This window comes from Acomys russatus, chromosome 28 (genome assembly GCF_903995435.1).
Source record: "Acomys russatus chromosome 28, mAcoRus1.1, whole genome shotgun sequence".
Taxonomy (NCBI): Eukaryota; Metazoa; Chordata; class Mammalia; order Rodentia; family Muridae; genus Acomys; species Acomys russatus.
The window spans coordinates 37,059,214-37,081,720 of record NC_067164.1 but is presented as its reverse complement, the minus strand read 5'-3'; the positions used below and the strand labels follow the sequence as shown (position 1 = coordinate 37,081,720).

The 22,507-nt window shown below is 42.7% G+C and overlaps 1 protein-coding gene across 2 annotated transcripts in view; it reads right to left on the bottom strand.

The window, feature by feature from the left end:
- Positions 1-4,768: 4,768 nt before the first annotated feature.
- Sarnp (SAP domain containing ribonucleoprotein) overlaps positions 4,769-22,507 on the bottom strand; it is a 54,193-nt gene continuing 36,454 nt past the window's right edge. For both annotated transcript variants that reach the window (XM_051170681.1, XM_051170682.1), the window contains 2 exons: positions 9,513-9,602; positions 4,769-5,088 (listed from right to left, as the gene is read on the bottom strand). In XM_051170681.1, the coding sequence (XP_051026638.1) occupies positions 5,047-5,088; positions 9,513-9,602 (132 nt within the window). In that variant the 3' untranslated portion in view covers positions 4,769-5,046. The remainder of the gene's footprint in view (positions 5,089-9,512; positions 9,603-22,507) is intronic.

Genomic DNA, 22,507 nt, shown 5'->3' with positions numbered 1-22,507 from the left:
GCTTACCATTCTTCATTGAGCCGGAGACTCCCAAAGACTACAAAAACATCTAGCTCCACAGATGAAAAGATCTAAAAGTTGAAATGACCCAGCAGGTTTTTTATTTTACAGCCCTCTAATCCTGGCCGCCTCAATAGTATTACCAAAATCTAACAGGCAGCTCCCCATTGTAGCTAAGTGTTTCAAACACAGTCCACTATAAAAAAACAAAAACAACCAAACCCTCCTACAGCACAACCCCCATGGCATCATAGTCAGGAATGGCAGAAGAACCTTGCTTGAGTCACAGGATTTGGTGTACCCTCTGGCTTTCCCTGTCCCATTAGGTCCGTCAGAGCTTTCCTGCCTGTGGTAGAGGACCTGGGCCTGCTCAGTCTAGCCCTAACCCTCCCCAAGAGAGGCACAACTGCATAAACAAGTGTATTTATATTTACAAAGGCCCAGACTGCTCCACTGACCACCCCACCCTCTAGCTGGGTGAAGTGTTCCCACTTATCTTAGGTCTCAATCTTACCGCAGCAGATTTGAGAGCTAATTCTCCTAGTAGCACATTAGGAGTGTGTGCTATGTACCTAGTGTGTCATTTAATTCTCAGTGATAGTTTGGACCCACAGAGCAAGTGCCCAGTCATGATTCAGAGGGAGTGAGGTAGGACAAGGAACCAAATCTCGCTAGTTAATATATACTGTGTTTTAATCTAATTTCATCTGCTGCTAAATGATACGAGAAAGTGGAAAACTAAATTCGGGGACAACACAAAGTTGAGAAACAACTTGGATTCAGGGGTTGGTGACGTATGGGGACATAGGACAATTGGTGGAGTAGTTGCCCAGCACACACAGACTTCTTGACCAGCACCATGTGAAACCAGGCTTGCTGGCATAGGCCTGTATTCCCAGTACAGGGAGCAGAAGCAAAAAGATCCAGAAATCTAAGGCCACCCTCAGCTACATAGTTCATTTGAGCCCAGCCTGGGCTATAAGAGACCTCAAGAAAAATTTTTAAAAGGTTAGATTTTGGGGAGACTAACAATTAGAAAATAAGCTCAACTGTCTATCAGGCCTCATGTCAGTAGCTCAGAGAGTTAGCTTGTCTCCGCTATCTGAATTACTTCCTCCCATTTCATGTCAGATGGAACAAGTCTCTAAGACTCAGACACGAAATTCTGCTCTTCTACCTTCCTTCCCAGCCACAGATGCTTCCAGACCTTCTGCTTCAGCAGTTCTGAGCTGGCAGAGCCAACGAGCACTTTAGGGCGATGATAGAGGGAACAGACCCATAAAAAGGAGCAGGTTGACAGCAAAGGGATGTAACTCTCACAGCAGACCCCCAAAAGGACTTCTGCAGGATGCCAATGCTGCAACAAGTCTGAGACTACTGGATGATAACCAGAGACACCTTTGTTTGTTTTTTCAAACAGAGTTTTTTTGTTTGCATAGCCTTGGCTGTCCTGGACTCCCCTTATGGACCAGGCTGGCCTCAAACTCAGAGATCAGTCTGCCTGTCTTCTAAGTGGTGGGATTAAAGGTATGCACCACCATCATGCAGCCCTGCAAGAATTAAAAACCTAAATCTGCCTAGTCAAACAAAACAGAATTGAGTTTTAGATACTAAATTAGTGGAAACATGTAGGCATTCTATACTGTTCACTGTCATTGTGTAGAATGACAGAAGAGAGCTTAGATGTTAGCAGAATCTGACCAATATTTGAACTAGGGAGCCAGGCACATACCTTTAATCCTAGCATTCGGGAGGCAGAGGCAGGCAGATCGCTGTGAGTTCGAGGCCAGCCTGGCCTACAAAAATAAGTCCAGGGCAGCCAGGGCTACACAGAGAAACCCTGTCTCAAAAAATCAAAACCAACCAAACAAAAAACATTAAGAGAGATGGAACAAGGGGCCATTAAAATGGAAAAATCTACACATTTGGGAAGCACCATAGAAGACTTAGGTACCGTGGAACATGGTGGTCCACCTTTACCCTCAGCACTCAGTAGGCAGACTTAGATAGATCTGTGAGCTTGACGCAGGCCAGGGATAAAACAAACATACCAGACCTTGTTTTTTGTTTTGTTTTGAAAGAGTTGGGTAAAGCAAACTGAGTAAAAACAATGGTTATACCATTTGGGGCTAAGGAGATGCCTTAGTCAGGAAATGCCTGCTGCTCAAACATAAAGAACCTCAGTTTGGACTCCTAACTTCCACAGAAAAAGCCAGGACCCAGTAGCATTTGACTGTGACTCCAGTCACCCTAGGTAAATCAATGACCTCAAGATTTATTAACTCCTGTCCTATAAATTAAATGACCAATCAAAAAGAAACCTGATGTGGTCCTCTGGCCTCAACATGCACACATACCTACCCACTTGAGCACACATATGTCAAACACATACAAAACCCAAAGAGACAAAACAATACCCCTCTCCCCTCCCCTCCCACTAGGCATGGTAGTAATCCCATCACTAATAACAATCCCAGTACTTGGGAGGCAGATGCTGAAGGATGCTGTGAATTCAAAACTAGCCTGGACTATACAGTAAGAAACTATCTCAAAAACAAGGGGTTGGGAAGTGCAGAGAGAATCCTAGGTTGAGTTGAATATACCTCTGCAAGGTTATGGAGAATAAAGAGATACAGATCACACTGAATGCCTGCAGTGACAGCAAGGGACTTTAATCCCAGCACTCAGGAGGCAGAGACAGGCCAGCCCGGTTTACATAGGGAGTTCAGACCATCCAGGACTACACAGAGAAACCCTATCTCTTATAATTTTGGTTATGAGCCTAGTCTTTAATGGCTGAGCCATCTTTCCAGCCCAAAAAACCCTATCTCAAAAATCAAAGAGCCCCACATTAAGGGGACCCCCCCAGTGCTACATTCTATTATCAGCATATTGGACCTGTTTGCCTCCTGATACAAAACAGTAATTCTCTATGACTGTTTTCAGATGAAGACACTGTGGAGAAAAGTAACTGGGGGTTACAGTCTTTTATGAAAGAGGTGGTGGGGCTGAAAGACTGACAGGAGGACAGAGTCACTCTGATTATATCATTTATTTAGCTGAGGTGACAAAACTTCAGTAACTTTTTCTTCTATTAAGTTTTCCCAAAGTCTCAGAGGAGACAAATTCCACAGTAGGTGAGCAACCTATATAATCTGTTCTTCCAAGCGTCTAAACTCCAGTTCCTAGCTTTCTTAGGAGCCAGGGAATATACAGCTGCCCGGCCTTGAACTTGCCTGTGCCCCGAGTGCGGTGATTACAGGAACACATCATGCTTCATGGCATTAGACTATTATGTTAGAAAGAACGGTTAACTTTTTATTACTCAAGCTGGGTGTGGTGGCGCACGCCTTTAATCCCAGCACTCGGGAGGCAGAGGCCGGTGGATCGCTGTGAGTTCGAGGCCAGCCTGGTCTACAAAGTGAGCCCAGGACAGCCAAGGCTACACAGAGAGACCTTGTCTCAGAAAAAGGGGGGGGGGAAAAAAAAAACTTTTTATTACTCACAGAACCAGCTAGGCTTTGGTAGAATTCACACCACAGAAACAAAAAATGTAATTTTATGAGCAACTTTTTCTTGTTTTTTCTTTCTTTCTTTTTTTTGGTTTTTCAAGACAGGGTTTCCTTGTGTAGCCCTGGTTGTCCTGGAACTCCTCTGTAGACCAAGCAGCCTCAAACTCACAGCGATCCTCTGCCTTCTGAGTGCTGGGATTAAAGGCACGCAGTGTGGCTCAAAGTTTTCAAGTAAGGAAAATTTTATGACCTTTCCAAAGAAATCTCCCAAACAAAGCATTTGCTGATACCAAACATAAAGCCAAAACAGGTGTGGTGCTTGTGACCATAGCCCTAAGAGGGCTACGACACTGACGGACTCAAGGCCTCCAGGTCCAGGCCAAGCCACAAGAGAACAGGAAGGGATGTGGGGACAGGACTTACAGGAACACATCAGAAGGCTAAGTGGCTGGGCTCAGGGCCAGGCATCCTGCTCTAAGGAAGTGATGCAGTGAGGAGAATGAACCTGAGTGTTCCCTAAGGCGTAGCAGCTCCAAAACTGTGACAGAAGGGGACAAACTAGCATCAAAGCCTAGCTAGAAAGCGGGACATGGTTAGGACCACTGTGCGTATCCAGAATGTGGAAGACCCTATGTCTGACCCCCCAGTAATGGAATGGGGTGCCACAAAAAACAAACAAAAAAAAACCCCCAAAACAAAACAAAACAAATCCGAAGCATCTTGTTCCACTGACCTATGTCCCAATGACGTAGGTGACAATGCTTTAACATCTCTGACACCAGTCATGTTTTGGATTTCTATACTTCTACCTGAGGAGTGGCCAGCCCACTGTCAGCTTCTTGAGCTATGACCTCTGCTACAGCAGACAGGGCCATGTCAGGACACCCTGGAAAACAGGGCTCCTTTACAATGGGCTACTTTACTCAGTGAGGCGTCATTCAAAGCAGGAGACAACCGATCACTAGCCCCACACTTATCCTTTACATGTTCTAAAGCCCCCGGGCTCTCTCAGTAGCTGACTTCAACCTCTGAAGCAGACTTGGAGTGACTTGGCCTCATCGTAAAAGAAAAAAATAAAAGCATATCTATGAGCATGAAGGTAACAATAGGCTTAAAAGGCTGGTGCAATTTTCTATCTTCTTTTTCTATGCATAAATGCATTACAGCTAATCCCCCTAATATTTGCCACTGGCACCCCCTCTATGTGGTCTAGTATGGTTCTAAGAATTTAAAAGGAGCACCTAATAAAACACATGTTTTCTTTTTTTTCTTCTTTTATTAATAAGCAAAATAATTAAAAACAAAACAAAACAAATCCAACAACCTTAAATGCAGAGCAGCAATTAAGTCATTGCTGCTGGAATTCAAGGATGTACCTAAGGTATAGGCTTCCTCACTGTGAGGCACGCGACTGTGCATGTAGGTGTGTGTTTGTGTGTGTATGTGTATATATATATGTACATATATATATATATAAAACCAACAACAATTTGAGAAACGGAAACCACTATGGGCAGAAAGCATGAACTTTTCATTACGCAATCCCAAAACGTTCTGCTCTTTTCCTTTTCTTTGCCTGTAACAAAAAAGCAAGAAGAAGAAAAAAAATTAGATTGCAAGATAATAGCAGATTAAGTTCCCAACAGCTTTAAACAAAACCCACATTAACTGTTAAAAGGCCCAAGAAGAGCTATCCCTGACTTCAAGTCACAAACGTCACTCCTGAATCCCTCTAGTTATCCAGTCAGAATTAGGGAGGCTTAGTGAAAAATAAAGGTGAGAAACTAAAGGCAAAACACACCCATACATATAACATAAAGGTAAACAAACATACAAAGGGTGAGGCGAAAAGAAGGTTAAGGGAGAATGAGGAAGAGTGGTAGAAAAATGGAAGGATTTCCTTATAATAACTAGAAAGATGGGAGACATCAGAGGACAAAGAGTTAAACAATACTATCCACAGAGCAACTAGAACCAAGTCTCCAGTTCACAGAGAGGCCGACTCTTCAATGCCAAGAGAAGAGAAGGGAGAGTGCTTGCAACAAAGTCCTTATTATGGGTGCCCCCCACCCCCCTTCTCCTCTCTCCCTCCCTCCCTCTCAGAATAGAAGCCAAGCCTATTTTGCTTGGACTAATGACACAATCCCTTGGGACAAGACAAAAATCTTCTGATCCATGTAAAGTGCATTAGCTTGAGAAGCTACTATTTCCTTATAGACAAGGACTTCCAACCAAAGCCACTGTTTCTACCACCCTCTTTAACCTGGAGAAGCCAACGTGCTCTCTTAGTGGAATACCAGGCTTAATAACAACTTACATGTAAGAAGAGGATAATTGTAATCAGAACTGAAGTCAGCTCATCTTGATAACCAGCAAGTGAGCAGATACTTACTACACACAGTATTTTATTTCAGTAGCACTAAGTCTACAGATTGCTTTAATGTTGTTCCCAGTGGGGGCTGGAGAGATGGCTCAGCGGTTAAGAGCCCTGGCTGCTCTTCCAGAGGTCCTCAGTTCAATTCCCAGCAACCACATGGTGGCTCACAACCATCTATTAAGAGATCTGGTGCCCTCTTCTGATGTTCAGGTGTACATGCAGACACAACATTGTATACATAATAAATAAAATCTTAAAAAAAAAAAAGTTGTTCCCAGTGAAGAGTATACACTGACTTTAATAGATTTTAGATTTATTTTATGTGTATGACTATCTTGCCTGCATACATGTATGTGCACCATGTACATGCCGGGAACTAGACATAGCTCCTTTGCGAGAGCAACAAGTGCTCTTAACTGCGGAACCATCTCTCCAGCCCTTGATCTATAATCTTCATAGCATATATACTTATTTATAAAGAAACTTTAGGGAAGAGCAAGATGGTTTAGTTGGTAAAATGATCATTGAACAAACAACCATTAGGACTCATACACAGTGGCACATGCCTGTAACCTTATGACTGGGTAAAGGGGAGACAGACAGATTCCTGGAGCTCACTGACCATCCAGCCTAGCCCACCAGTGGGCTACAGGGTTCAGTAAGAGACTATCTCAAAAAAGAGAAAGGAAGACATCAGTGTCAACCTCTGTGCACACCAACACACAAACACAGACACTATACACAGTGTGGCAGGGGAAGCAAATGAAACAAAATTAAAAACCATTCCAAGATTCTGAGTAAAGAAATTCATTTTTAAAAGCTATCTCCAGATGGGGAGAATCACTGTCTACATAGGAGCTCCAAGTCTGCCTAAGCTACAGAATGAGACCCTGGAAAGGGGAAGAGAAGGAGAGACTGGGGTGGGAGAAAACACTCTCAGTGGCTAAGAGCATTTGCTGCTCTTGGAGAAGATTCAAGTTTAATTCCCAGCACCCGTATCAGGTGGTTCATAACCTCCATTAATTCTAGCTCTGTTGTGGCCTCCGTGGAAACCTAACACACACACATACACACACACGTAAATAAAAGCAAAGCTAAGGCAGCACACGATTGTCCATGACTGCAATCCTAGTACTCAGGACACTGAGGCAGGAGAACTGCTTCAAGTATAAAGCCAGACTGGATGACAGTGAAGATCCTGTTTTAAAACACTAGTCTCACCAACACGACTGCCCAAACTTGGGCTGAACAAAGACACCAGTGAACATGCCAAAGAGGGCAAGGAAAAGCCCATGAGGCATCAGTGCTACACAAAGAACTACAGGCAACTGAGGAAAGCTAGGACTGGAAAAGGTGGTCGTTCCCAGGGAAGAGCACACCACACCAATTGGCTGTCCAGTGTCAAATGGTAAGCCCTGAAAATATGCATACAAGTAACATTACACAGACTGAACAGGTTATATTTAGGATATGTATGTATCCACATAACCATGTATGCATGCAGTTACAATGAAAAATAAAGGACATGAATTTGAAGGAGAGCGGGACAGGGTATATGGGAGAGTTTGGAAGAAGAAATGTAATCAAATTATAATCTCAAGAAGACAGTGGTAGCACACACTTTTAATCCCAGCACTCAGGAGGAAGAGGCAGGCAGATGTCTGAATTGAGACAAGCATGGTCCACTGAGAGAGTTCCAGGACAGCCAAGGCTACACAGAGAAACCCTGTCTTATCTCAGCCCCAAATAAAAAACACTATTTGCAACTAATGCCAGCTGGGAAGGGAAAATTCAGTTTTCTCTAATGGAGCATCCCTAGATTTATATCAACAAACTCCAGGGCAGCCCTCATGCCCAAGAGTAAGTAGGAAACACAAAATATACTACATGAGTTTTGTTTGTTTTGTAGCCTTTGTCTTATTGGTTTTATTTTTAAATTTGTTTGTTTGTTTGTTTGTTTTTAGAGATAGGGTTTCTCTCTGTAGCCTCTGCTGTCCTGTACTTGCTTTGTAGACCAGGTTGGCCTCGAACTCACATTGACCCACCTGCCTCTGCCTCCCAAGTGCTGGGATTAAAGGCATGCGCCACTATACCCGGCCTTAAATTTGTTTTGTTGTTTTGTTTAAGTGTTATCAAGACAGGGTTTCTCTGTGTAACAGTCTTGGTTGTCTTAGACTCCGTCTGTAGACCAGGCTGATCTTGAACTCAAGAGATCCTCCTGCCTCTGCCTCCCGGTGCTGGGATTAAGACATGCACCACCACGCCCAGCTAAATTTGTTGTTTTTGTTTTGTTTTTTCCCTTTGTTTGAGAAAGAACATAAAATTGGGTGATAGGAAGGCTGGGAGAATCTGGGAGGAGTTGGGAGAAGGGAAAGAATACGATCAAAACATACTGTATGAAAATATTTAATAAAAAACAAACAAACAAAGCACAGTGGGCTTTTAATTAGCAGCCTATGTCTAGCCTACTTCTTAAGTGCCCAAAATGAGTGGCTTAGCTAGAGAGTGGTTAAGAGGCCATGGACTGGATTTAAACCCATCCCATGAGAGGGAACATACCTGGCACTGTAAATCTAACCAAGATTCCATGATTGCAGGACCCCAGGAGTCAATCAGTACTATTACTCTGCTAAACAGACATAGTGTCAAACTGCCTTCTAATTACCTCTCTATATACCCATAGTTAGTGTAACCTTCAGACCTAACCACAGGGAAAGTGTTTTGTACAATGGATGGTAGTAAACTCACAACTGCTCAAAATGCAGATATCTGTATCAATGGAGTGCTCAACTACAAACAAGACATCTGTATCAAGCTGCCATAATCAGGGACCATTGTGGAAGAGAGGGCGGAAAGACTGTAAGAGCCAAGGGTTGAAGAACATAGTCTTTTTGACATGACACACACAGCAGCTTTGCTTATGAACTCATGGCAGCTGTGGTTGCCCACCCCCCTAACTGAGGAGGTAGTAAGAGTTGTCGGCTTCTGGGGGAGGAAGAGACAGTTTCTTTAAGGGTGCCATAGGGCTCCAGTGAATGGCGCCACACTCTTGAGTATATGAATAACAAATCAAGACTCTCTGGAGTTTTGTGTGTGCTTGTTTGTTCTGACATTGGGAAGCAGTAGAGAGGTGGCAGAGAGTAGATCTGGAAGGAGTAGGTGGTGAATATGATCAAAGTACAATGTATAAAATTCTTAGAGGGTTATGAAAAGCACTAGAGTAACAAGGGGGAAAGAAGGCTAGGAAAATAGGGAAATACTTTTCCCTGTCCACTCCATGTAATCTTCCTGTTTGCTCTTATGAGCTCTGTGAAGGACTAGGGAAACAAAAGAACAGTAAAGTATTAGCCAGGCAAGCCTGACAACTGGAACTTAATCGCCAGCACACATGTAAAAAGCCTGCTAGCCTGAAGTTAAGATGTACAGTGACAACAGAAACGACGAGACTCTGCATCACTGCAGAAATCAATGGCTCCCCAGAGTTGTCCTCTGACCTCCATACAGAACCCTTGACGTGTGAGGGCCAGCGCATGCGCACCACACACACACAAACACACACTCTTCTGGTGTGTTCTGGGTTGATTTTATAACTTGTTCTATAAAGCATTCTAAATATAGTTCACCTCTGTATCCTCTGTGGTTCCAGTTCCAGCTGAACTTGTCACAATCCCAAATCTCTCCTTCCTTTTTTTCAGTTTCTCATCATCTTCAGACTGTCAATGACAAAGACAACAGTTGAAACAAGTTAGACTCTCTACAAAGTTTACAGGAACAAAACTGGAGTTTATTAGTTATAATATGCAAGCCACTCTTTTTTTTAAAATGATTTATTTATTCTTATATTTTTATTTATTTGTGTATTGGTGTTTTGTCTGCATGCATATCTGTATGAGAGTGTCAGGTCTGCTGGAACTGTAGTTACAGACAGTTGTGAGCTGCCATGTGGGCGCTGGGAATTGAACTCGGGTGCTCTGGAAGAGTAGCCAGTGCCCTTAACCACCGAGCCAGCTCTCCAGCCCCGCAAGCCACTCTTACATCAAGAGCCAAAGATCACACAAATGCAAAAGACATACCAGAAAATAAACAACTGTCTGCTGAGCATGGCAGTGCACACATTTAGTCCCAGCACTCAGGAGGCAGAGGCAGGCAGATCTCTGTGGGTTCCAGGCCAGCCTGATCTGTAGAGCAGGTCAGCTAGCGCTACACAGAGAAACCCTGTCTTGAGAAACCAAAGGGGGAGAAAAGAAAAAAGAAAAGATAGAAAATAAACAAGCTGGCCGGGCGTGGTGGCGCACGCCTTTAATCCCAGCACTCGGGAGGCAGAGGCAGGCGGATCACTGTGAGTTCGAGGCCAGCCTAATCTACAAAGTGAGTCCAGGATGGCCAAGGCTACACAGAGAAACCCTGTCTCGAAAAACAAAAAACAACAAACAAACAAACAAACAAACAAACAAAACAAACAAACAAAAAAAAAAACAAAAAAAAAAAAAGAAAGAAAGAAAAGAAAAGAAAAGAAAAGAAAAGAAACAAGCTGGTTTAGGTGTGTAGTACGTGTGACTACCTCGTGTGACATCAACAGGAAGCCATGAGGTCTCTAAGAGGTTGGCCAGGTCACCGGCAGTGTCATTTCAAAAGGATTAAAGCTGTTCTTATAGAACCCTGAGCTGATTATTGTGAAAACACTTCCTCTTTAGAAATGTGACCTTTTCCTCCTGTTAACATTTCAGCCACTATATAATGCAACCAGGGAGAGGGGCTGCTTGTTGCTGTTTGAACGTTCAGCCTCTAAAACTATGAGCTAGCAACTTTATCAAGTCACTCAGCTTCAAGTGTTTTCTTATAGTAATAAGAGGCTAATACAATTAACATAGTGTACACTATACTGAAAGTAACTGAGAACTTCTACTTTAAGCAGGGCCTCAGTACTCCTAAGTACAGTGAAAAGTCAGGCATGGTAATGAACAGTAGGGAGTGTGATACCAACAGCCAGAGAAAGAATCAGGAAGACTGATTCCCAGGCCAGTCTAGGCTATAGCAAGTTCCCAGCCAGTATGAGATACCTAGCAAGACTGCTTCAAAATCTAAAAGGCTAAGACAGCTAAGTGCTTGCTGTACAAGCTTAAGGACAAACAAATCCCCAGCACCCATGCATGACGGGTGCATCGGGGCCCAGGGAGTTCTGCTCAAACTATTGCACTAACCAAGGACAATACAACAGTAAACATCGAACCCCAACCCTGATCTACACAACGGACAGGACATTCTCCACAGCTTTGTGGAGAGTGGGGACTGACTTTGACTTGAACTCTGGTGCTTCATATTTGACCACCTCCCCTTCATGGGGAGGCCTGGTGGCACTCAAAGAAAGAATAAGCAGGCTACCAAGATGAGACTTGATAGCCTAGCCAGGCATGGTGGCGCACGCCTTTAATCCCAGCACTCAGGAGGCAGAGGCAGGTGGATCACTGTGAGTTCGAGGCCAGCCTGGTCTACAAAGTGAGTCCAGGATAGTCAAGGCTACACAGAGAAAGCCTGTCTCAAAACACCAAAAAACCAAAACCAAAAACAAACAAACAAACAAACAACAAAAAACAGTGAGACTTGATAGCCTATGACCATACAGTGGGGGAGGAGGCCCCCCTTGGTCATAGACCTAGGGGAGGGGAATAGGGTGAAAGTGGGAAAGAGGGAGGAAGGGGAGGATATAAATGTACAAGTGATGGGATAACAATTAAATTGTAATTTGAATAAATTAATAAAATTAAAAATAATAATAATAATAAAAATCCCCAGCACCCATGTAAAAAACTGGATAAGGAGCTGTGTGTGTGTGTGTGTGTGTGTGTGTGTGTTCCCAACACTGAGACAAAATAGACAGGCAGCTAGATCTCTAGTGTTTACTGGCTCCAAGTCAGCCTAATCTACTCCACACAAGTCAATGAAAGACTACCTCAAAAAACATAGTGGAGGGCTGGAGAGATGGCTCAGAAGTTAAGAGCACTGTCTGCTCTTCCAAAGGTCCTGAGTTCAATTCCCAGCGACCACAACCATCTATAATGAGATCTGGTGCCCTCTTCTAGCATGCAGACATACATACAGGCAAAACCACTGTATATATAATAAATAAATAAATTTTTAAAACAAAACAAAACATGATGGAGCCAGCTAGATGGCTTAACTGACAAAAATCTTTGCCAAGCCACTTCAGAATGATTTTGACACCCACACAGCAGGAAAGTACTGATTCTTCCAACTTGTCCTGTGCGAGACAGACAGACAGACACACACACACACGCCCCTGAATTACACCTTGAGGTTGACCTTTGGCCTCCATATATTTAAAAAAAAAAAAAAAGAAAAAAGAAACACATGTAAAACAAATTACTCAAGAAATACTGGCAATGCAAATAGATAAAAACATCTCACTGAGTAGCTCCTACAAAAAATAAGTTAGATATCTGAACTACTTGCCCACTGGTCACAAGTTCCAATATACATGCCACACAAGAAAGGGAAAGGAAATGGAAATTTGCTAAGAGTCAAGGGCTTGCCTGAACTATCCAGTAAAGTCACAGAAACTTCTAAATAATATGAAACTTTAAAAAACATTCCTAAAACATTTTATTATTTTATGTATTTTTCCTGAACCTATGTCTATCATCACATGAATACCTAGTGACCACAGAGGCTTGACCCAAGTGCTGGGTCCCTAGAAGCAGCTACAGCTGGTGGTGAAGCACCATGCAGGTGCCCTGCTCCCCTGGAACAGCTGCCAGGGTGCTGCGGAGGTATTTCTCCTGCACTGTAAGGACAACTGCAGTCATCTACCAGAGAGGCTCTGGATATTTTCCGCAGCTGTGAGATTCATCTCTGCCTAGAAACCGGGGAAAGAATACTTCAGCTTATGCTGGAGGGAGCTGTTTTAAACATCAGGCTGCAGCTGAGTAAAGTGGTGTATACCTGTAATCTCAGCAGCTGGCAGTGTTTGTGTGTGTGCTAAGATTTAAATTACTGGTAATTGGGTATAATTAGTTAAGAAAACAAAAGAGAAAATAATAAAATAAGATAAATAACTTGTGTTTAGGTCCTCACACTAATATATGTCGGTTCTCCGTAAATTGTGCTGGAGAAACCAGGTCTAGATATTTGGTTTGTTTTGAGATAGGGTCTCTCTATGTAGCCCTACCTGTCTTGGAGCTCCCTAAGTAGACCCAACTACCTCAAACTCAGAGATCCTCATGCTGGGATTAAACGCCTGGGTCACCATGGTAGGCCTTTTGTTTTTACTTTTGAATGAACTTTTGTGATGTCATTCTACATTCGATTTTTGTTTAAATCCCAAGAATTCATATTCTATAGGCACTACTATGTTTTAGAGTATTACAAAACCAGAGGCCATACCAAAAATAATCAAGAGACTATATACAAATGCACAGGGATGTTCCAATGCCCTACTCCGCCTGTGATCATAGCAGCCGCTTTCCTAGCAAAGTTTGGGCAGCTAGCCAGGACTCTGTGCCCAATTTAGCCCAGCTCTTCATACACAGAGTGAGCACTAGCCAGATCCTAGACTCCTTCAGCTTATCTTCTTCCCTTTGCTGAACTTTTCTCTGGTTACTATATGAAGTTAACAAAGTTTGGGGATGGGCTGGAGAGATGGCTCAGTGGTTAAGAGTGCTGCTTGATCTTCCAGGGGTCCTGAGTTCAATTCCCAGCAACCACATGATGGCTCACAACCATCTGTAATGTGATCTGATGCCCTATTCTGCAGATAAAGTGCTCATATACAATAAATAAATAAAATTTTTAAAAAGTTCAGGGAGAGGAGGACCCACTGGAGAGATGGCTCAGGGGCTAAGAGCCCTAGCTGCTGTTTCAGAGGACCCCAGTTCAACTCCCAGCACCCACATGGCAGCTCACAACTGTCTGTAACTCCAGTTCCAGGGGATCTGACACCCTCCCAGAGAAATACATGTACACAAAATACCAATACACATAAAATAAAAATAAATACATCTTTTTTAAAAAAAAAGTTAAAAAAAAAAAAAAAAGAAATCTTAGGGCCTGTGAGACAGTGGTAAACTATAGACAAACTATTTAATCATCAGGCATTACCAGAATACACCATTACCCACCTACTTTTTCTAAATTTTTTTCTTTATAACCAAAAATAAATATACAGTAGGGTATTCATGAGATTACTGAACTTCTGAAAATGGTTATGTGGTTCTCAGAAAAGAAGGGCCTTGTCCTTGACCAAAAGTACAGCCATTATTAACTAACATCTGGGTCTTTCTATGCATTTGGTATCATACACAGTATCTCAATTCTTATAATAACCCTAGGAAGTAAGCACTAGGAATAAACTAACTTCATAAACAAGAAACTCAGGCTTAAAGAGAAAAAGTACAAGTTTCAAAAATTGTAAGCAGCAGAACACTTAAGAAATCACTTCTCCTAATTTGCTGCTTTAGGTAAGCACATCTTTGGAAGAGTAGTCGACATGTTAGCTATAGTATGGTCTCAACACTAGGATCCCACCTCCTACCACACCAACTGATTTCTACTCTCTAAGGACCCAGGGAAAGGACTCTGTATAGTAATCTTGTACCAAATTTACCTCAGATGAATTTATTTCTAACTTTTGCTAACTAGCTATTCTGTCTGTTGAAGTGTAATAAATAATAAAGGCAGCAAAAAAAAGTTCCACTACATTTTCACTACTCCTGTCAAGGAGAAAAGTAAGGTTTTTTGTTTGGTTTGGTTTGGTTTTTTTGAGACAGGGTTTCTCAGGTGTTATCTTGGCTGTCCTGGACTGGCTTTGTAGACCAAACTGGCCTCAAACTCACAGTGATCCACCTGCCTCCACCTCCCAAGTGCTGGCATTAAAGGCGTGCACCACCACACCCAGCTTAGTAGTTTTGATTTTGCTTATTGCCATTAAGATTAAAAACTAAGGAGGGCCAGGCAAGGTGGCACAGCATTCAGGAGGCAGAGGCAGGCAGATCGCTGTGAGTTTGAGGCCAGCTTGGTCTACAGAGTGAGTTCCAGGACAGCCTGGGTTACAGAGAGAAACCCTGTCTCAAAGAGAAAAAAAAACCACCAAAATCCCACAAACCTGAAAGAAATGAATGAAGATTTTTATAACAACAGTCAGTTTCAGGAGGAATCAAAAGAACATTTTCCCTGGGAGAAGGAGGGACTAGACCACCAGTAACTACTATTATGAACTTAAAACAAAAACAAACAAACCAACCACCTTTAATTCCAGGCCTGGCACGTAATAAAAGGCACACCTTTAATCATAGCACTAGGGAGGCGGAGGCAGGCAGATCTCTGTCAGTTTGAGGCCAGCCTGGTCTACAAAGCTAGTCCAGGACAGCCAGGGCTGTTACACAGAGAAACCCTGTCTTCAAAAAGCAAAACAACAACAAAATCCAAAACAAAACCTTAATTCCATACTAAAAGAGCCCCTGAGCAAAGCTCCAGACACAAATGATACACTACAGCTGAAATGGCCATTATCATGGAAAGCACAAAGCTGGGGCCACTTCCCTTACAAATCCCACATTCACATAGTCTATGGGGAGCAGAGGCTGACCTCCTCCCAAGCACTTCTATTATAGGTATGTGCCACTGCGCAGTAACTAGTGAGTAGGTGTGTTAAGAGGCAGTCCTTTTCCTGGCTCTTTATTCTGAGGCAGAATCTAAACTATCCTTTGAGCTGAAAGGTGAGGGAAGAATGAACCAGGAGAAGTCCTGACTAAATATCACAGGAGCTATTTACTCAGAGCTGGGGAACTTAGTGGTTTAGACTCTTCTCCAAATACTTCTTCCTCAGTTGCAACAAACACCCTGCCTGCCTTTCCCTCCCCATCTCAGTACCCTCAGCTCCTGTTACGCAGCTCTTCCTCCTTGCCTCGCAGGGAAAAGCAATGTAACAGTAAATCAACATAGTTTTTATGATCTCTCTCTCATCTCGTGGGAACAAACACATAACAAATGTCTTTCCATCCTGACAGACAGGTTCTGATTCAATGGTTAGCAAGACCCATCTAAGGAAAATTACCAACCAATGCACATTTCTCTCTGCATTTTTCAGGCCAGTGTTCCTGAGGCCATGCTCAAGTACATAGATGGGCATAAGCATCTGCAGAGACCCTCCTAGCGTAGCTTGTACTCATAAACATTTTTCCTTCATCATCACTCTGCGGAAGTGACCCTCATTCATATTGCATTAAAGTGTGTCTACATTCCACCATTAATTGCTGAATCAGCAGTAGCTAATGATTCTGGTTGTCATCGCTATTAAGGATTCACCTGTCTCAATGTGTGTAAAAATTACTCCCCAATTATCTCTGATTGGTTAATAAAGAAGCTGAAGGGCAGCCGGGCATGCTGGCACACGCCCTTTAATCCCAGCACTAGGGATGCAGAGGCAGACACATCTCTGCGAGTTCAAGGACAACCTGGTCTACAAGGGAGTCCAGGACAGCCAGGGTCACACAGAGAAACCAAAACAAACAAAAAACAAAACAAACAAACAAAACTGAAGGGTCAGTGACTGGGCAGAGGAGACAATAGGCAAGACTTCCATTCCCAGTTTGGGGTGTGTGTGTCCCAGGTGGAAGGGGGGTGGGGGGAGAGGGAAACAGCAAAATAAGAAAAGAACTGGACCAAGGCCAGCCCATAGGCTGCACGTGGTAGCTCATGCCTACAACCTCAGCACTCAATACAATGCAGGTCATCACAAGTTTAAGAAAAGTTAGGAATACAGGATGACATCAATCTTAAAAAATAAAAAAAGATGAGGAGAAAAAGAAAGGAAAAAGAGGGCAGGACAGAAGGCATAATCTACATTTGACAAGCTTTCATGAATCATTATCAGTGTTTTTAAAACTTTTTTTAGTTTTTCACGACAGGGTTTCTCTGTGTAGCCTTGGCTGTCTGACTCACTTTGTAAACCAGGCTGGCCTCAAACTCACAGCCATCCACCTGCCTCTGTCTCCCAAGTGCTGGGATTAAAGGCCCAGCTCTAAACATGTATTTTTATTCGAAGGTTTATTTATTTCTAAATTATGTGTGACTATGTGTACATGCCTGAGAAGGCTTGAAGCAGGCATCAAATCCTCTGGAGCTGTGAAGTTACAGGCTGTTATGAGCTGCCCACATGGGTTTGGGGAACCAAACTCAGGTCTTCTAAAAGAGTAAGTATGTGCTCTCTAGCGCTACCACTGTATTCCCACTATAAAATAAGATAGTGCAAACCAAAGCCCTTTAGAAGGTAATCTTAAGTTTTCAAAACTGACTTCTCTCCAGGAATGTTAAGGAAAAAGACCACTGAAGGAATAACTAAAACACTCAAAAATGCTCTAAGATATAAATCACATGCTGGCCTCGAACTCACTGAGTTCTGGGATTAAAGGCGTGTACCATTATCATGTATATAGCTCTGCCTGCATGTACACCTCCACACCAGAAGAGGGCCCCAGATCTCATTATAGATGGTTGTGAGGCACCATGTGGTTGCTGGGAATTGAACTCAGGACCTCTGGGAGAACAGCTGGTGCTCTGAACCTCTGAGCCATCTCTCCAACCCAGCTGTTTGGTTTTTATCAGGGTTTCACTCTGTAGCCAGGTTGCCCTTGAATTGTGATGAGAGACAGGAGAGAGAAGAGGAGAGGGGAGAGTGAGTAGACCCAAGGTCAATGTAGGTGTTTTCATTAGTCATTCTCCACCTACTATATTGAAACAGGGTCTCTACTAATTACCAAGCTCAGAGATCATGTTTGGGATAACGAGCTTGGTCTGAAATGTGCTGCCTCTGCCTCCATGTGCTGGTGTTACAGGAGAACTAGCATCGCTTTTAAATGGGTTCTCGGCATCTGAACTCTGGACTTCAGGCTTGTGCTTTACCTATTGAGTTATCATCATCATCATCACCATCACACTCCTCCTCCTCCTTCTCCTCATTATTATTATTATGTCATTATCATTACCACCACACTTCTGGTCCTTGAAGTCTAAGACCACCAACAATGTTTGAAGCTAACTATGCCAGTTATTCTTCTTCTCACTAAAGAGCAGTAAGAATCAGATGAATTACAAAGGAAATTTGGAATGTTTGCACAGATGACTAGACCATGCAATTAAATTTTTAGGTATGGCAGAATACTAACAGGACACTGGACAATACTAACTTGCCACTCTTACTATGTCTCTGAAAATCTGTCTACCACACACTTTACTGATGTCATCAACTATAATGATTAATAGCTGAAAAAACAAATACAGACAGTAATAAAGGTCAGTATTGAGCAGATATTCTACTCTAGACCCATGAACCATTTTCACTGAAAATACTTGTTATTGACAAGCTCTTGCTATGGATAAACTCAACAGCCTCTTGCTTCAACATCCAGTTGGGATTATAAACATATACTCCACATTAGGCATAAATCAAACATTTTCAATAACACTACAACTATAAAATTAATTCACAGCTGGAGAGATGTGTCAGCGGTTAGCACTGGTTGCTCTTCCAGAGAAGCGAAGTTCAATTCCTAGCACCCACCTGGCAGCTCACAACTGTCAGTAACTCCAGTTCCAGGAGATCCAACACCTTCACACATACATGCAGGCAAAACTCCAATACAAGTAAAATAAAAGTAAATAAAACATTTAAAAAATTCATTCATTCACTTGTCACTCACATTATCAATTGAATCCCTTTAGGTCAAGCAGCACGAGGCCCTGCGGATGCAGATATGAGTAAAATAAAGATCTTTAACCTCATGAAGCTGATAAATTTACCACCGTTACTGTAAAGATGTGTGGTGTGATGACTACTGAATCATCAGGTCAGGCCCTTGTTGGAGGCAGGGCAGCATATTTTCTTTCTGATCCCAGATCTAAAATGTGCTTTTCATAAACAACCTGTCGGTCTGTCCTGAATACACACATTCTGCCCTTAAACTGTGGTGAGGGTCCTGTCCACTTGGACATAATTAGTGCCCTGGAGCAGTAAGTTCACACATTCACCATTTCAATCTCACCACTCCACTTCATAAAAAGAAACCATGAAAACAAAAAGGAATCTGAACTATAACTCAGGCATGTTTAAGAATTTTGAATTTGCACTCGGGAGGCAGAGGCAGGTGGATCTCTCTGAGTTCCAGGCCAGCCTGGTCTACAGAGTGAGTCCAGGAACAGTCAAGGCTACACAGAGAAGCCTTGTCTTGAAAAACAAAAACAAAACAAAGAAACAAAGAAAAACAAAACAAAACAAAAACCAAGAATTTTGAATTTGAGCCAGGTGCGGTGGTACACAACTCCTTTAATCCCAGCACTCAGAAGGCAGAGGCAGGCAGATCTCTGTCAGTTTGAGGCCTGTCTGGTCTACAAAGTGAGTCCAGGATATCAAAGGCTACACAAAAATTCCTAAGAACACAAAAGTAGTCACTGGACTCAAATAAGAAAAATCTTTATTATCTTGAGAGACCAAAGCTGGGCATCCTTTTACTAGTCAGTGAATAACTTTGAGGACAGTTTCCAAGATGAAGATGAAGTCATAGTATCTCCATAAGTAGAAAGAACTAAGGCAGCACACCTGGTTTTCTCTCGGGGACCTTTCCTACCTTTTTCAGCCCCCATGTGAGGAGGACGCTAGTGCTCTATCACTGAGCTCTCCTTACCCGCAAGCCAGTCATACTTTGCAAAAGTAACTAGCAAGTAGCTGGTGCTTTCTGTAAATGAGCTAAAATATGCATTAAGATGTTAGCAGTTCTCAGACTCATCTGATTTTCTACACAAATTTAAGGTTGGAAGGCACGAAGGCCTTAGGGTGAATGTCCTCCTTTGACTACCAAGTGACTGTCGACAGGATGAAAAGGAGAGCCTAGGGGAATGGAAATCAGCATGACATGGCTCTGGCTTCCTAGAGGTAACGGTTATGAAACACTCAGGGTAAGTGCGCTTCCAACTTCATACTACCAGGATGAATAACAGCAACTGATGGCTTTTCTCTCAGAAGCACTTCAATGCCTGCACACACAGCTGTCACCTCCCTACTTCTTGAAACCCATCTGACCTTGTTTCTTCCTGAGCCTTTATGTCAGCCAGTGAAGAGAACATAAAGTGATCGCCCAATACTAATGTGCACAGCCTAGGCAGATTAAAGGTCAAACTCCAGAGCAGCAGAGCGTGTGCCATCTTAGCAAAGGCATGGTAAAGAAGTCTAATGACATTCCCCAAACACACACACACAATAAAGTAATCATTTTTTTTTTTTTTAAATAAAGTAATCTTTCTTGCATTCTGGGACCAAAAGAATCAGAGACCACCAAGGACCTGTTTTTTACCTTTGTAGGCTTTGAAACCAAAGTCATCACCAAATACTCTTTTCACAAGTTTCCATCATTTTATTTTGGAATACAAATCACAAACACAACCCCAACACACACACCCTACCAGAGGAGGTCCCAACTTTGCAGTAGCTGAGTGGAGGATGAAGAAGAGCAGGCAGAGGAAATGAAGGCTTCATACTTGAGACCCTAGAAAACCAATTTCTATTAGAAGTCCCCACCTCCTTCCCTCAGAAGCCAGGAAGCTACTGCCTTTAAGGATAAATGATGCAGAGCTTGGCAGAAATGTCAGGAAGTCAATAAAGGAAAGTAAAACTTTTAAGAAAAAGTGAATGCTATCTTAGCCAAAATATTCAGAGACTAGCAATGCGAGAGAGTGAGAGCTGGAGAGCTTGAAAGAGACTGAGTATTTCTGGTAACCTGTGTCTTTAATCCCAGCACTTGAGAGGCAGATGCTGGTGGATCACTGTAAATTCAGGGGCAGCCTGATCTACATAACAATTTCCAGGCCAATGAATGGAGGAAAAAAAGACATACACACACAAACTATAGACGACAAGCCTACACTCAACTAAGGAATGCTGAGAGAGGGAGAAATAGTCTTCTCTAGGAAAGAGCACCACAACTTATTATCTAATACCAAACGGGCCTAAAATATACACACATACAAGTGCCACTGAACCTAGTGATATTATACAAGCTAAGCATGCTGCATTTATATATTCAGGAGCGTGCAAGTAAGTGTGATAGCTAAAGAAAAAGGGACCATAAATTTAAGAAAATGCAAAGGGGAGGGTGCAAGGATGGGGTTGGAAGGAAAAAAGGGAATGGGGAAATGCTATAATCTTCAAAATTATATATATAAAAAAAAACAAAAACAAAAACAAAAACAAAACAGGAGCCTTTCTATATAATAGTGACACATAGAAAAAGAAACCAGAGCAACAATGAAAACTTTAGGCCACCCTACCAAAAGGAATCCACATAGTCAAGCAACTACAGCAAAATTCCAGTAATACGTTTCACAGAAAGAAAGAAAGAAGTTGAAGCTGGGTGTAATGGCGCACGCCTTTAATCCCAGCACTTGGGAGGCGGAGGCAGGCGGATCCTCTCTGAGTTCGTGGCCAACCTGGTCTACAAAGGGAGTCCAGGACAGCCAGAGAAACCCTGTCTCGGGGGTAAGGGGTGGAGTTGAAATTGATATGAAGCACAAAGTACCCCAGATAGGCAAACACACACCAGAGTTCAAGCTATATTAGACTCATAGGAATGACAGAAACAGGGTACTAGTACAAAACCAGACAAATAGACCAATAGGCTACAAAGAGGATCCAGATATAAGGCCAGGCAACTACAACCACTAGACTTTTGACAAAGACACTCAAAGTACACACTGAAGAAAAGACAGCATCTTCAGTAAAGGATATTGGAACTGGATTTATACCTGTAAAACAAAAATCAACTTCAAATGGATAAAAGATGTCAATTAAGACACTCAAAATGCTTGAGGAAAAGGGACAGACATAAACACAGAGAGGGACTTTCTGAGCAGGAAATAATAATTAACAAATGGGATCTCCTGAAATTAAAAAGTCCTGTACAGCAAAGGAAACCCATCAACTAAATGAAGATGCCTACATAATGAGAGATCTTTGCCAGCTATTAATCCAAGAGAAGATCAGTATCTAATGACACAAAGAACCAAAAAGCTAAACATAAAAGAAATAAGCCACCCAATCAGAGGACAGGATGGTGAGCAGGCTGCAAAGGCTACTTAGAGCATCTTCACCTGCACACACTGCTACTTCAGAGGACCAAGCATGCTTCCAGCACCCACAGGAGGCTCAAACTACCTGTGACTCTAGCCTCTGGCCTCCACCCACCCACACATGCACACACATCTACATAATCTAGAACAGTTGCTGTTCTTGTAGAGGACCCAGGTTCAGCTCCAAGTGCCCACACTAGGCAGTTCATACCTGCCTGTAACTCCAATTCCAGATGACCCAATGCTTTTTCTGTAGCCACCAACTGCCTTTTTGGGGGGTAAGGAAACACAATCCCTCTGTATAGCCCCGTCTGGACTGAAACTTACAGAAATCCATCAGCTTCTGCCTCCCAAGTGCTGGAATTAAAGCCACGTGCCACCAGGTCTGGCTTCCTATGACACACTTACATTCAGGATACATACAAGCTATCCTGACCTTTACATACACAAACATGCACATACACAAGTGCAGTGGCACATATACACC